This window comes from Amblyomma americanum, chromosome 10 (assembly GCF_052857255.1).
Source record: "Amblyomma americanum isolate KBUSLIRL-KWMA chromosome 10, ASM5285725v1, whole genome shotgun sequence".
NCBI lineage: Eukaryota > Metazoa > Arthropoda > Arachnida > Ixodida > Ixodidae > Amblyomma > Amblyomma americanum.
Window position 1 is genome coordinate 27,841,876 of NC_135506.1, and position 13,782 is coordinate 27,855,657.

General features: G+C 45.6%; 1 protein-coding gene across 1 annotated transcript in view; it reads right to left on the reverse strand.

The window, feature by feature from the left end:
* Positions 1-11,966: 11,966 nt before the first annotated feature.
* Positions 11,967-13,782, reverse strand: part of LOC144107172 (uncharacterized) — a 31,801-nt gene continuing 29,985 nt past the window's right edge. Inside the window, exon 6 of the mRNA XM_077640167.1 lies at positions 11,967-12,129. Within this exon, the coding sequence (XP_077496293.1) occupies positions 12,115-12,129 (15 nt within the window). The 3' untranslated portion in view covers positions 11,967-12,114. The remainder of the gene's footprint in view (positions 12,130-13,782) is intronic.

The following is a 13,782-nucleotide window of genomic DNA, read 5'->3' on the forward strand; positions in this document are numbered from 1 at the left end:
ATATGGCAGCCCTCGGGGCTCCGGCACCAGTCACGTGAGGCGCCCGAGCGAGATGACGTCACAACCAGCCGCGGGTCGAGCCCGGTGAGAGCCGCGCACAGCCGCCTCCGTACCCGGTCGACATCGGAACGGCGCCGCGAAACGCACAGCAAGCAGACAACGGCGCCTAGTCGGCCAGCCAACCCAGTTCTCGCAGCACCGTTGCAACAACCGCCGCCACCAGCACGACCACGGGCCGTTGAGAGGAGTGCTGAGCTAGCTTCGACGGCTGGCGTTTCGGCGCGAACCGGGACGGCGTCTGTTGGTCTTGAAAAAAAGAACAGGTTGGGTGGCTGCTCGCTGGCTGGCTGTCACGTGACCTCCCACCCCCGGTCTTCCTCCTTTCTCTCCAACTCTCCTCTCCCCTTCCTCTCTTATCCATCTACCTCCTCCTCTTTTGTGTTTCGGTGCGTAGCGTGACGTTACACCGGCGACGCCGGAGACGAAGACGACGAGCGACGTTTCGGCCGTCCCATTCTGCTCTCCCTTCGCCTTCCCTTTCCTCTCCTCCTTCTCCTCCTCCCACGCTCACATTTCGAGCAACCGCTTCAGATGCATGCCCATTCCAGTCCCGCGAAGGCGAGACCCGTTCGTTCTTGGGGTTTTTTTTTTATCGAGACCCGCGGGTCCATCTCTCGCTCTTTGCCGACTTACTTTTTCCTGATGGGACCAGGTGCGCTACCTTGCTCTCGCTGGCGCGGGGCCAAGGGGTCACCCCGCTGCCTCCGTCCCTGAAAGGGCTTCGTTATGAAAAGGAAGAACGGAGCCCGTTCCTTCTACGCGGTTGATGGCGTCGAGGCTCTTCTTCCGTCAACCCTTACACTCGCCGTCTCGGAGGAGCCGTCGGGGGAGGGGGGGGGGGGGGGGCGGCTTGGGGTCGCTTCGCGAACCGTTAACTTTCTTTCCCTCTCTACCTTGCTAGCTCTCTGGTTGCCCGCACGCGATGCGCTGCGAAATGGTTTATTAATACTTCCTCGCCTTCGAAGGGGAAAATGCGCGCAAAGTGCTCTGCTTGCAGCGTGCCTTCGCTGTTAGCGCGTTCTTTGCTAAGTGCTCCGCTTTTGGAAGCGGTTGCTCCTAAGAGTGAGGAGATGAGCTTTGTGTGCACGTGCTACCCGCTGCATAAAATACGCGTGGCATCCCTGACAGACGCACAGGTCATCGAGAACGGTGCTCCTCGGTGCCATGCGGTGACTGGCCCTGGTAGGGCCTGATCTGGCTGCGTTCTGCTGACCTCGTCTTCCGAGCCGTCTGGAGTCATTGAACATGTTTGAACGAATAATTGTCTTCGCCGCCATAATCTGCCTTGCCACCTCTGTTTTGCGTTGACTTTTGAGTCATGTTAGAGAAGCAGTAATGCACAATCGACACCGCTTTTTACCGTTGGCCGCACCACGCTAGGTGACGTAAGGGCGACGTTCCAAGAAATCGCGGCACAGATCAGTATGGCTTGCAATACCATAAGTGCAACTCTATGTGGACATACACCGCAAGCGGAGAGAATTCTCATTTGTAGTAGAAATGTTTGCAAGCTTTCGCTTCAGCGCCCCGTAGTGCAGTAAATTGTGGAACATGCCGTAGCAACATCGAAGATAACGGGAAAGTTCGTGTTGTGGCATAGTTCATCGAACGAGTTCTTAGAAAGTACTTAGAACGAGTACTTAGAACGAGAATGTAGCCATGATCTCACTCGTAGCTGGCAAAAAAATCGTTCGGTCAATTCTAATTAGGGCGTCCCATTGAAAATTGACTTGCGCCGGCAGCAAATATAACAGAACTAAAAAAAATTCTATATAGGGCGACATTAGAGAACAAAGAGCACAAATACAGCACGTGAGCACAGTAGTGCTTAAAAGCGAAGAGGCCTTGTAGAAACTGGACTGTTTACGCCCCACCTCAGTGAAATATGGTTTTCAGGGGCTTCCAATTTCTCTTCAGTCGATGGTATGGCTGACGTGGATTCCAATGCATTTCCAGCTCTACATACGGAAGCTGTATTCACTGCCGCTAAACTTTTCGTGTTGTCCACCAGCTGCATAGCAGGAGAGGGTGTGAAAGAGCACAAGTTGTTCGATTAAAAATTCCAGTAATTTTAATCGCCCCTATACTATAGGTTTAATGACGGTTCAAGTATTCACGCGACAGCAAATAGCACAATTGGCTGACGTGACAGGACTCGAGCCTGCGCCGAGGCTACGATTGTGATTTCTTGCCCCCAATTATGCAGTTATGAGCAATGCCATGAAGCTTGCAGGTGCATGGGACGTTTGGCCAAAGTTTCCGAATTAACTTACCGTGTCTCAACGCAAGCAAAAACCATCTGCTGTCATAAATAGCTCTACATCGCAGTCCGCACTGTGAAAGTCGGAAAACGGCGGATGACAGCGAGAAATCGCTTCTGCATGTGATGAATGCGACATAGAGTCATGCGCCTAAGCCGGTCTAAACTACTGGTTTGAAGTTCGAGTTTAGTAAATGTCTTTCTGCTGTTTGAGGCGATTAGTTTAGGGATGTTCGTATTGTAAAAGGCGACGAGATGATGACGCAGGGCCTGAATGTGGTGTGGGCTGAGTGAGTAACTTCAGCAGCGGATGCACTGTTCCAATGTAACGCAATAACTGTTCGTCCGAAGCTCTTCGCGAAAAGCCTGTACGGCCCTGCGCATGTTAAACATAGTTCTAGATTCCGGCTAACCAAATTAATGCTTGCTGCTAAATCGGCCTTCTCAGTACTCTTGCCCAGAGTAAAACCGTTATAGCTTCAAGAAAAAGACTCCATACAAAAATTCTGCATCAGCGGTACAGGGAATAAGAAGGACGAATTGGCCCAGCATACAGACACAGAATATGTCCTGCCTATTTCTTCATTTTAGACTAACCGGCTTGAGGACTCGTTTTGTATTCAAGCACTTCAACAAGAACCCCCCCAGAGTGCGTAACAAAATGGCAAAACAAACCTGCTAGACCAATACAAAATACAAAGAACCCTTACAGTTACTTCGCTCATATAACCGTGAACTTGATTAGAATGAGGCATTGTTAACGTTCTATTTTTTTCGCGTTATCAGCTGACAAAGCAACAACGCTAATTGGTTTCTGGGAGCTCAATACTGCATTGTATACCTGTGACAACACTTACATCTTGAATCCTTTACTGTGAACGGCAGCCTATTATGGATAGAACGTGAGTTTTTTTTTTTTGCACGCTTTAGAGATTTGCCGACACTGTGCTACACTTCTGGTTAGCTTCTGGACTCAGTTTTCGTTACGTGTGAATAACTAATACGCGTACACAGCACGGCAGTGCCGGCGTTACAAATGACAATAAAACGAAGGAAGAGAGAACTCGGCCCTATTCAAGTCGAGAAAACGAGTTTTTTTTTTTTTCGAGCAAGACTCATAACAATAGCTGATGCCCCGAAAAAGTAAAAGAAAGGAAATTTTTAGTGTTTCAGGATCTAGAAGAAGCCTGCATGACTGCAGCTACTGTTCGTTTGGAGATAGACTTCTAAACTAGCAAAAACAAAAAAGAAAGCTAGGTCTGGTTTAGATCTCGGGTCACGGATACTCGTGCTAAGCTAAAACTTGTCTGCCATAGTAGAAAGAGCGCGATTTAAGTTAGCCTTAATAGCGGGTCGAATTCACAAACCCAAACGTTCGCGTGCAAAAAAAGTTCCTATTTTACAAGCACCAGTAAAACAGTCAGCAAAAGCCGTAGCCGACACGATCAACAACTGCCCAGCTTCTGAAAACTCCATCCTTCTAGTGTTATCTAGCAGTGTGGGCTCTCACAAATTTCCTCCGTTGTTATGCGTGGACAGATCTCGTATTTCATTTCTTTATGGCCGCGAAATTTCCAATTAAACAAATCAATTTACAGTTGAAGACTCATCGTTGAGATGTGACATCAAACATGACAATTTATGGGTGCGATCCTTGACTGGGGCTGTCCGCCTCTGGTGACGTCGTTGGGTTACATGGTTTTAGATTTGTCTTCCATAATTCAGCCCTCATTCTCAGAAAACCGTTCATGTATTTAGGTTAACCATGTTCAATGAGTAATTGATCTTCACTAAGCAGCAATTTATGAAGTCTTTTGACGTTCGAACTGCTTAACGTTATATATGTAAGATCGGTCGCCACGAATTCTTAGAGCTTGCACTGTTTTACTATTTAAACAAGCGCCTACGTATGGTGAAATATGCATGTTTGATGTCCCTTGATAGAGGATCCATCGTGTCTGTACTGAGTATATTAAGGTTAAAGAAATCACCCCCTCATAATCTTATCTTTTCTTTAGCTTCCCTAATGATCGATACAGGTCAAGAAGGAAAAATTTCTATTAGAGGCCACTGCTAGGGACCCGTCAGAAAATAGCGCCATATGCCGAAGCATAAGTCGTGCTGTGCGACTAATTTCGTTACAGTTTTATTACAGTAGCCAGAATGCAGCTGTCTTAATCAGTTGCAGTCATTTGACTGGAACAAAGTAAGGCCATGGAGGAAAAGCCCGGACGCGGAAAATAAAGCGGCCAGCAAACGCATGACCGAGCATCATTTGCGAAACTTGATCACGCGTCCCATATGCCATAGTTTTGTCGGCTCCAAAAGCGAAAATTAAAATAGGAACCAGGAGGAGAGTGTTTAACTCATCTCTCCTTGCATTGCTGTTCAGTTTAGTCACACTCCAGGTCTAAGCTAAATGGTTGATGTCCTCCTTAACCGATTACATCTTAACGGCGAGCGCCGCCTGAAAACGTGGGCCCCACAACAGCTTGGGACGACGCAAAAAAAACACCAAAAGCGAATTTCAGCCAATCCTATTCACCTTAAAAAAAATGCACCTGGTCTTTCTCATCTAAAATAAGTTCACTCCATCATTTCACCCGCTTATTCTTCTCCTGATTGTAGGAGAGGTAACAGCGGCATGCACACGTGCAATGTCTTTCGATTCGACAAGAATGCACCTTTTCGCTACCCGCCTTCCCCCTTTCAACCCACGTTTTCTCGGTCTACCAGAATACCAATGCCGTCTTCACTTTTATTTTCTGCTTCGGAAGACATATGCGATTCCACGGCCTCGGAAATAGATCCCGGTTTTCCCTTGAACATCCTACGCAGGACAAGATCGATTTCAAGACAGGAATAGGGTACACCAGCAAAATAAAAAAAGAATAACTAAAAAAAGAGGTAAAACATGAAACCATACATATCCGAGCAATTACATTCCCGGACGCGCCCGAGTAACGACACTACGAAATGCGCCATAAACAGCATCCACCTCTTTCTCGCGATTGTGTAGCCCACGCGCCAGCTTCTAGGCCAGCAGTCGTTTCCAGACAACAATCTAAAATGGAGGAAAAGAAAACGCATCGCCGCAACCTCTGCCCTTTCCTGTCATCTTACCTTCTCTTGTTCCCTGAGATCGCAACGCCGCGTCGGCGTCCGCCTCTGTTGAGAATGGACGAGTACTCTCGTCCGTTTCTCGCGCCGTATATCTCTGCGGGCTCTGGAAATACACAAATATTTCAAGAGGGCCTGGAACTGCCAGCGGGAGAAAGTGGAAGGCTGTCATCTGTTTGCTTGTTTCTTTTTAACGAGGAACATTGTTAGAAACACAAGAACTGGGTGTGTGGGTCATTATAAAGAGCAGGCAAAAAGTAGTGCCGTTTTTGGTAATGCTCCATAGCGTTAACTCAGCGAGCCCCTTGTTTCAGCATATTAACGTGCTATTTTCAAAAACGGGTATTTCTTTAAAGATTTTTTTTTAAGGAAAGAAAATGACGCGGTAACTGTCACACATATGTCGGTAGACATCCGAACCGCAACGTAAGGGAAGGAATAAAGGAGGGATTTAAAGAAGAAAAAGGTGCCGTCGTGGAAGTCTGCGGAATAGTAGCTGGGGATCTTTAAATTGCACGGACATGTACAGCACACGGGCGCCTTTTGCGTTTCGCCTCCATCGAAATGTGGCCGCTGCGGTCAGGTTCGAACCCGGGTACTCTGGCTCAGTAGACGAGTGCCTTAACCACGGAGCCACCGCGGCGGTCGAGGCTATTTTTCCCGAAAACGTTTCACGTAGCTTCATATGTCAGTGTCACAATAGGCACAATGTTTCTTTTTTAGAGGTAGCGTAACTTAGGACCGAGTTGCCAGGGGCTTTGGTGGGTCTATCTTGAGGCTATTAAAGAAAAAATCTTGTTATTATACACCACTCAAAATGAAACATTCAGATACTCACTTTTAATATTAACAAAAGGCACGAGTGAGAGCGAAAATGATATTGTTTGCATTAATTCTTTTTATGACTTGCCTGTTGCGCCCTCTTGCCTTTTGGGCCAAGGTCACATTTACATTACTCACTTGCAAGCTAAGAAAAAAAGGTACCGTGGATTCCACGTTTACAGTTCGCTGATCGTAGATGTTTATTTGTTAAAATGTTACGTTGTGCGGACATTGCAGTAGTTTTGTTTTCAAACTCGCCTAATATAACAAAACGCTTTGTTCAAAGTAATTGTCATCTTTACGAAGTTTTGTACAGTTATACATGCCCTATGTTTATTTTCTGTTATGGGGTTTGGTGTATAGACGTGATTACTGGAGGTAACAACTATATATGAAGAATATCGCGCGTCTTGTCGCAATTACCCAGAACGAAAAAATAACCTGGCCCCCTGGCCCATCATAGGTGCTTGAGTTCAAAATTCATGCGTGCGTAGCCTGGGCTGTATTATAAGCGGATAACGCCATGATTTATTCGTGCTTTGGAACAAGACTTCCGAAGTAAGTGCTACAGGCGTCTGACCTAAAGAAAACGAGAACAAAGAAGGTAGTGAAAACAATTCTTCTGTATATACACAGATTATTGTCGCAGATCGTTATTGTTCTCATAATTGATATAATAAGTATTGCGACGGTTTTTATGTCTGTAAAGTTGTTTTGTACGGAGTGCGAAAAATAAAGTACAATCGTCCAAGGATCCAAAACTGCCGTTTACGCACCCTTGCGGACTCCCGGACTATACACTAAGTGCGGCCTATAATCTTGAAATTACGGTATAAATTATTTCATGTCAGATGAAATAGGTCTGTTGCAATGTTCTCGTTCTGCAAACAGATTTCTTCTACGTCTTTGCAGATAGTTTGCTTTAATAACTCGCATTTTCAACCTGCATTGCGTTATTTCATTTGGTTTCGCCTGGAAACCAGATGCTGTTGGTGCCCCTTAGACGCAGGTGACGATAGTGGGTTGACCTTTTCCTCTTCATTTGAGTTATGGTATCAGCTGGCTCTGGCACACAGGCTCAGAAGAAGCTGGTTTGAACGAGAACCCAGAAAGGCTGACGTGCGCTGGAAGACTACGATGCATGAAGGGGACAATTTGGGTGTAGGCATACGTAGAAGCATTTTATAACGCGCGCTAAAAAAGGTACAGTACTCACGGATTGAAATAGGACATTCGGAGCGCGTGGCCGTCGCTTCATGGAGCGCCGCCCGTAGACGCTCATGGAACCAAGGTGGTGCATTGTGGTATGGCGTGAGAGGGAGAACATCTACAAAGCAGAATTGTTCCTTCCAGTAGCCAATCAGCCGGCCTGTGGTTTACCACATGCCTGCGTGGCACTGCAAGGCTAGCGCTCCGAATGTCCTATTTCAATCCGTGAGTACTGTACGTGTTTGCAACATTAAGTTGAACTCAATTTATATAGATACGCTTTCCCCCCCACTGCCCGAGGAGTGTTAGTGCACCCCATGTTTTTCCATGTTTTAACGTACGGGCTTTCGTGGTAGTTACAATATCATAGTACATCTAGCTTGGTAGCAGTATCACGCACTTGATAGAAAATAAATGTCGTATGTGCTGTACCGACAATATAAGCCGTTGTGACGACGATCCTGTTTAACGCGAAAAATAATGTCATGTTTGGTGAGCTTGCGGTTTACGGCGAATTTGACTATGGTGCTGTCGTCCGCAGCGTTCGGCTTGTGTTGGGTAGGGTTAATACCAGATTCACAACAGAGGAATTTGTGCTTCAGTGAGCATACCTGACTTAGTTATATGATGATAATTACGACGGCGAATTTGCTTGCTTAGAGAGCCCAGTGAACGCGAAAACCCTTGCGCCAACACCCTGCGAAATACACCTGAAAAAAGCATAGACGTCGCGCCTTGTTAGGCCTAATCGAGATACTTTCGCACCTATGGGCGCTGTCACGTTCTGAACAGCTACGCCAGCGCCCCCTAAAGGCATCACCCAGCTAAGGCGTCGGTTTTCGCTACCATCCCTGCCTCCCGAGGTGCTGGGATATTTTATGGGCTTTCAGTCTTCAGTTAACCATGGCATAAGGATATGCAAGTTCCTGAGGGCCGAATGGGAAAGTCAAATCGGTTTTCGGCCGTCATTTTTTTTTAATACGTGCTTTTTCTGCGGGCTAACCGGGCGGTGGTACGCGCCCTCCCCAAATTTTCTAACCGTAACAGAAGCCCTGAGTGTAGCCCAGGTTCCTAGAAAGAAAACGGCATTCAGAAGCTGCTGGCGACATCTGGATTGAAAGGAGCTAAGTTACGTGTGAAAAAAAACATTTTAAACTTATATTTCAATGCAGCATCTTTCTCTTTCATACCTTAAGAAAAATGTTAGTGCCAAGTAGAAAAAAAAGGTACCACTCAATATTAACTTGCTTCCGAGAAAATCAATTAGTTATATCGGCGTCCGGACCGAAAAGCTTTGCGGTAAAGTAAAACACCGATTTACTCTCCGGAGAGAACTTCCTCTTCTTTTTCAGGATTTCTGCGAAGCTAATTTTCCTAACGCTTCACTGATTCACTTTCGCAAGGCCTAGCTTCCATAATGCAGAGACCTTTCAATAACGCAGAGCCTGAACAGCAGTCCGAAGTGGACAAAGGAATACAGGAACTTAAATGAAATGGACGAGATGAATTTCGTTTTCACTCGTGAGCAGCTTATGTAACGCCCGCTTCTGTGGCTTCCTCTCTTTTACATGCCCTTCACCATTTTTATATTTTTCATACCTGAATTTAGGTCGACTGCCGTGTCTGCTTGCTTTTTGGTACCGAAGGTTCTACGCAGGACAAAAGTTTCCGGGGCGAGAGTTCTAAGGAAAACGTTTATTGTAGCTGCACCTCACTACCCAGTCGCCTAATATTGTGAACAGAAGGAGCATTTATGCCTTTAATGCCTTCTCACAATATCAGTCGACTCGGTAGCGAGGTGAAGCTGCAATAAACGTTTTCCCCAGAACTCGCGTCCCGGGAACTTTTGTCCCCAGAAGGATACGTCCCAAGGATTCTTGGCCGAATGTATACCCATTAAGTGTTCTTTTGTGCTCAACTTCCCAGTACGACTGGAATTTAAGGGAAAGGTTATGTCGGCTCTGATATACATGCAAAGCAGACGAAGCAGTGCATGCACGTAGAATTTTACCTCGCAGATATTTGCTTACATTATACGCTGACGTGGGCAACGGCTCACGACTGACTGGTCACGCTGAGATGTATCCACCAGGAACTGAGGGAGGAGAGCTAAATGAATTGTAGATGTTTTTTTTGGAAGGGGGGGGGGGGGGGGGGGTCAACAGCACCTGTAATGCAAATCGTCCTCAAATGCCAGTCCGTTTCCCGAATGGTCGAGTGGACGCGAGACGACCATAGCTTCGCTGGCTTATTGATTGTTGCTTCACTGATTTGGCGTTTTTATTATTTTGTTTTGCGCCTGGCACACCGGCCGCGCTTGAATTAATTTGAATATTTTCAGCGCACTTATACGGTGTCAGCAAGAGCAGTCTGCAGATGAAAGATGATCAGCACGCGGCTGTTGATTTATTTTCGGAATCCATTTCCAGCTGTGGCCTTAGACACATATTTTTGAGTAGGCTTGTTGTCCTTCAAATAGAGGCGTAAAAAGGAAACGTAGGTGTAGAAGGATATGTGTTTTGTCAAATGCATTAGCTCCATGGAAACAGAACAAATATTCGGACCATTTGTAGCACACTCACAACGTTGAGGACACATTATCCGTCCTACTAAAAACCATTTTCTCTAAGCTAGAGAAGTGGGCTTGTTGGCCCAACAAAGCTAGGGAACGCAGTACAAAACAAAGAGATGTGGAGGTGCATTTTCTTCGCCGTAATTTGCGCTAGGATACCATTAACTCCTATTTGTTCTATTTGCCACATTAGCCTGATTTCATCTCTCTACAATACCCGCATCATTTCCCTTTCCAAGTCTCACTGCCCTGTCCTTCATTTAATGCCAGGGCTGGAATTCATTTGAGCGTGCGAGTCCGCCGAGGTAATGGTAGTCCCTGCATATTCTGATTTTGTCGCTGCCGACTTTCATACACCCCTCTTGTGTACTAACTTCTCCACGAATTTGAAATAACTGTGTAGTGGGTGGTAAAGGCAGCGTGAAAAAAAAACAGCAACCCGTTCTTCCGTTAAACACAATTTCTTTCTTGTTAACTCTCTTGATTTATTTCTTCACCGACGTAAACTGCTTTTCCAGCGAGCTCCCGAATAAAGAGCGCTGAAGCAAGGAAGCGCTAACCTTCAGGAGCCCCCGACCACAACAGCACCAACTACTACAACAATAACGGCAACAACTACTACTATGTACCAGTAGAACTACAGCTATCTTACGAAGGAAGTGGTGTTGCCCAAAGAACAGGTCCACCAGAACATTTCTAGGCCGTTCTATATGGCTTCAATCATTTCTCAAGCGTTACAGCGTGGACGGAGACTTAAAATGCGTTCACATTTTTTTCCAAATGATTTACGAGCCAGAAAGTAAAGAAAAAAGCAAACATGAAGTGGTGATGTGCGTGACAAAAAAGAAGAAGAAATTCCAACGAGTCGAGAATTTTGGCAGCCAGGAAGTCCTATGATGGCGTAATGCGGTTGCCGGAAGAAAACAGAATTCAATCTTTTGTTAACAGCGACGAGTGGGCGTTTACAATGAGCAACAACGGAGAAAAGCCTCGACCTGTGTTTGCAAATAAAAAAAAAATCATGGCCGAGCGCAAGCGGTGCCAATGTATACATTGCTGTTGGGCTGCGCCTGCCCGAAGCATGGTTCTCATGTATATAAACTTTTCTGCCTGACGTTCAAGAAATTCTTCGCAACAACACTGCGCCGCCACCCCACACCACAGAATAAACCTCGGTTGGGTTACTTGTGTAGTTAGGCCATGAGCGTTAGCAGGCTATTGAGCACCGCGAACAAGATTGATGCCTCCGAAAAGACCGCCGTCAGCGTCATGTTCGCGCCTGAAGTTCCCCAGCGTACTTGTCACCTACTTCAGAATTAAGAAGTAAGGATCGTTTAATTTTTTCTAAAAGCTCAGCATTTATTTACTGCATTCACCATCACCGCACACGACAGGTACCCCAACACGGCCACCTACGGATTTATTAAGGCATTTTGAAGAACGGCAGTTATGACAACACCACGAGGCGCTCAAAAGCAAAGTGCAAGCGAAAAAAGTAGAGGCGTTGATTTTCACATGACGTGCGCTAAAGTTTTTCTAACTGTGGGCCGATCATGTCTCGTTCGATTTTTCTATTCGTTCTTTCTCTCATTCTTCTGCCTTTCCGTTCGTCCATTCGTTCGTTCGGTAAGCCAGAATAAGAAAGCAGAACCATCGTTTGCAGGACGGGCGTGGCGTGGGAGCCCAATGTTCATTCATTCATTCATTCATTCATTCATTCATTCATTCATTCATTCATTCATTCATTCATTCATTTGCTCTTTCTTTCATTTGGTTCAAAGTCCTGTGCTTCACCCTGAGCTTCAAAGTCGGGGAGCAGACTGAGAAGTCAAGAACTTTGTTTTTTTCTTGTTCCGCTGCGTGAGTTGAGCGGCTGAGCAAGCGAAGGCCTAAGCGATCGTTCACAAGATTACAGACTTCAGATGCTTTTGTTTGCTCATTATTTCTAACACTGGGAATGACCAGTGCAATAAAAACAACAAGTATGTTTGACAGCGTGTTTCAGGACGAGGCCCCCTCCGCAGTCCGGGCAACCATGGCACAGTTGCAGCACTCTTTCAAGTCCCAGGCATCACAGCAGGCAGTTCTGTCAGGGAGAGACGTGGGGAGTGAAGACGTTAAGCGCCTGAGCGAGCGGCACATGTTTCGTGACCTTCTGTGTCTGAATGGCACTCATCGCTTTTTGCTACTCGTTACGACGTAAGAACGCGTAAACAGAGAGACAACCTTGACAGAGTGTGCATCGAGGAATGGTGCCTGGCTGGTACAAGAGGTGGCGTCTACCGGTCAATCAAGTAGGCAGAATCAACAATTCTGGACAAAAGTATTTTTGGACGGGAAAGAGTTTATGAGCGCAGTTTTTTTTTTTCATATGCCGTAAGATTTCACTATAGCAATCAATATATCCGGAGATCTCCTGTCGGCAGATTTTAATTGTTTTACTATTAACGTTTTTGTTGTCGTCAAAACCGTTTCCCTTTTGTTTTCTATGGCAGTCTTATTAACTGCTCGATGCGTGCGATGGAAACGCTCTAAATGAATGATTTTGCCACATGTCGGAAGAATGAACCATTACCTTCAATACTTATATACCTGTGTCTTACAGTTTCCCAATATTCAAAATTTTTGTCCAAGAATGATGGACATGACAGAGCAAAACGAGAATACACGTGAAAGAAACGTAGAAAAGAAATGGGTTCCTTTTATGAACTTACATTATTTTTGAAAGCAATTCAGCTTAAAACCCAAATTACTATCACAATTTCTAACACCACAATACGATATCTATTTATTTAATGCTATTCATTCAAATATGCGGCCGTCAAATTTGGTCCAGACAAGAGGGCATCTATGACATAACAAGTATATGACACTAGAAACAAAAAGAAATAGAAAGCAAAATATCCGAAAAAAAGCAAGAAATTCCAGCAACGAGTTGACTAAAACTGGGAACACAGGAATCTCTTTAAATTTTTTGACATTTCTTGGTTAAAAAATATTCGAGGACGAATAATTCCATTATCACTGACTGCGAGGAAAGAAGTTCCATTGAAAAGTGTTCTTTTTCGTGAAAATCGGAATGAGGGAGCTTAGATGTGTGTGTGTGTGTGTGTGTGTGTGTGTGTGTCTAGCATTTCGGTTACAGTGCGGCTTCACTCAGCCCGGCAACTTCAGGATTCCGGGGATAGCACTCTACAAATACAGAAAAGAGATTCGGTCGAATTTTTTTACGAGATTCGTCGCAGTCTTCATTATGATACCGCCTTGGGATAGACGGCGAATAGTCTCTTTCGCATTTACTGCGAGTTTTTTGAACGTCAAGGCTGGTTTGCGTTCGAAAGTAATTTCGGTTGGTAGTAGGCGCTCGGTGGTCCGGTATGTTTCCTTTACCTGTTTTCCTCTTCGCGTCGTTTTCTCCTTTCATTCGTATGGGCCAATGAGTCCAAATAAAACTTTTAAGCGTTCCACTATTCAGTATTGCTCTGCACGTGTGCAAAGATGCTTGAAGAACGCGGGTTTAGATATTGTGCTACAAATGGGGACAAAAAAAAAACAGCATTCGGGACAGACGAGAGTGGCACAAAGAGACGTTATAATTGGTTTTTTGTGGAAAGGAAATGGCGCAGTATCTGTCTCATATATCTTTGGACACCTGAACCGCGCCGCAATGGAAGGGATAAAGGAGGGAGTGAAAGAAGAAAGGAAGAATAGGTGCCGTAGTGGAGGGCTCCGGCATAAT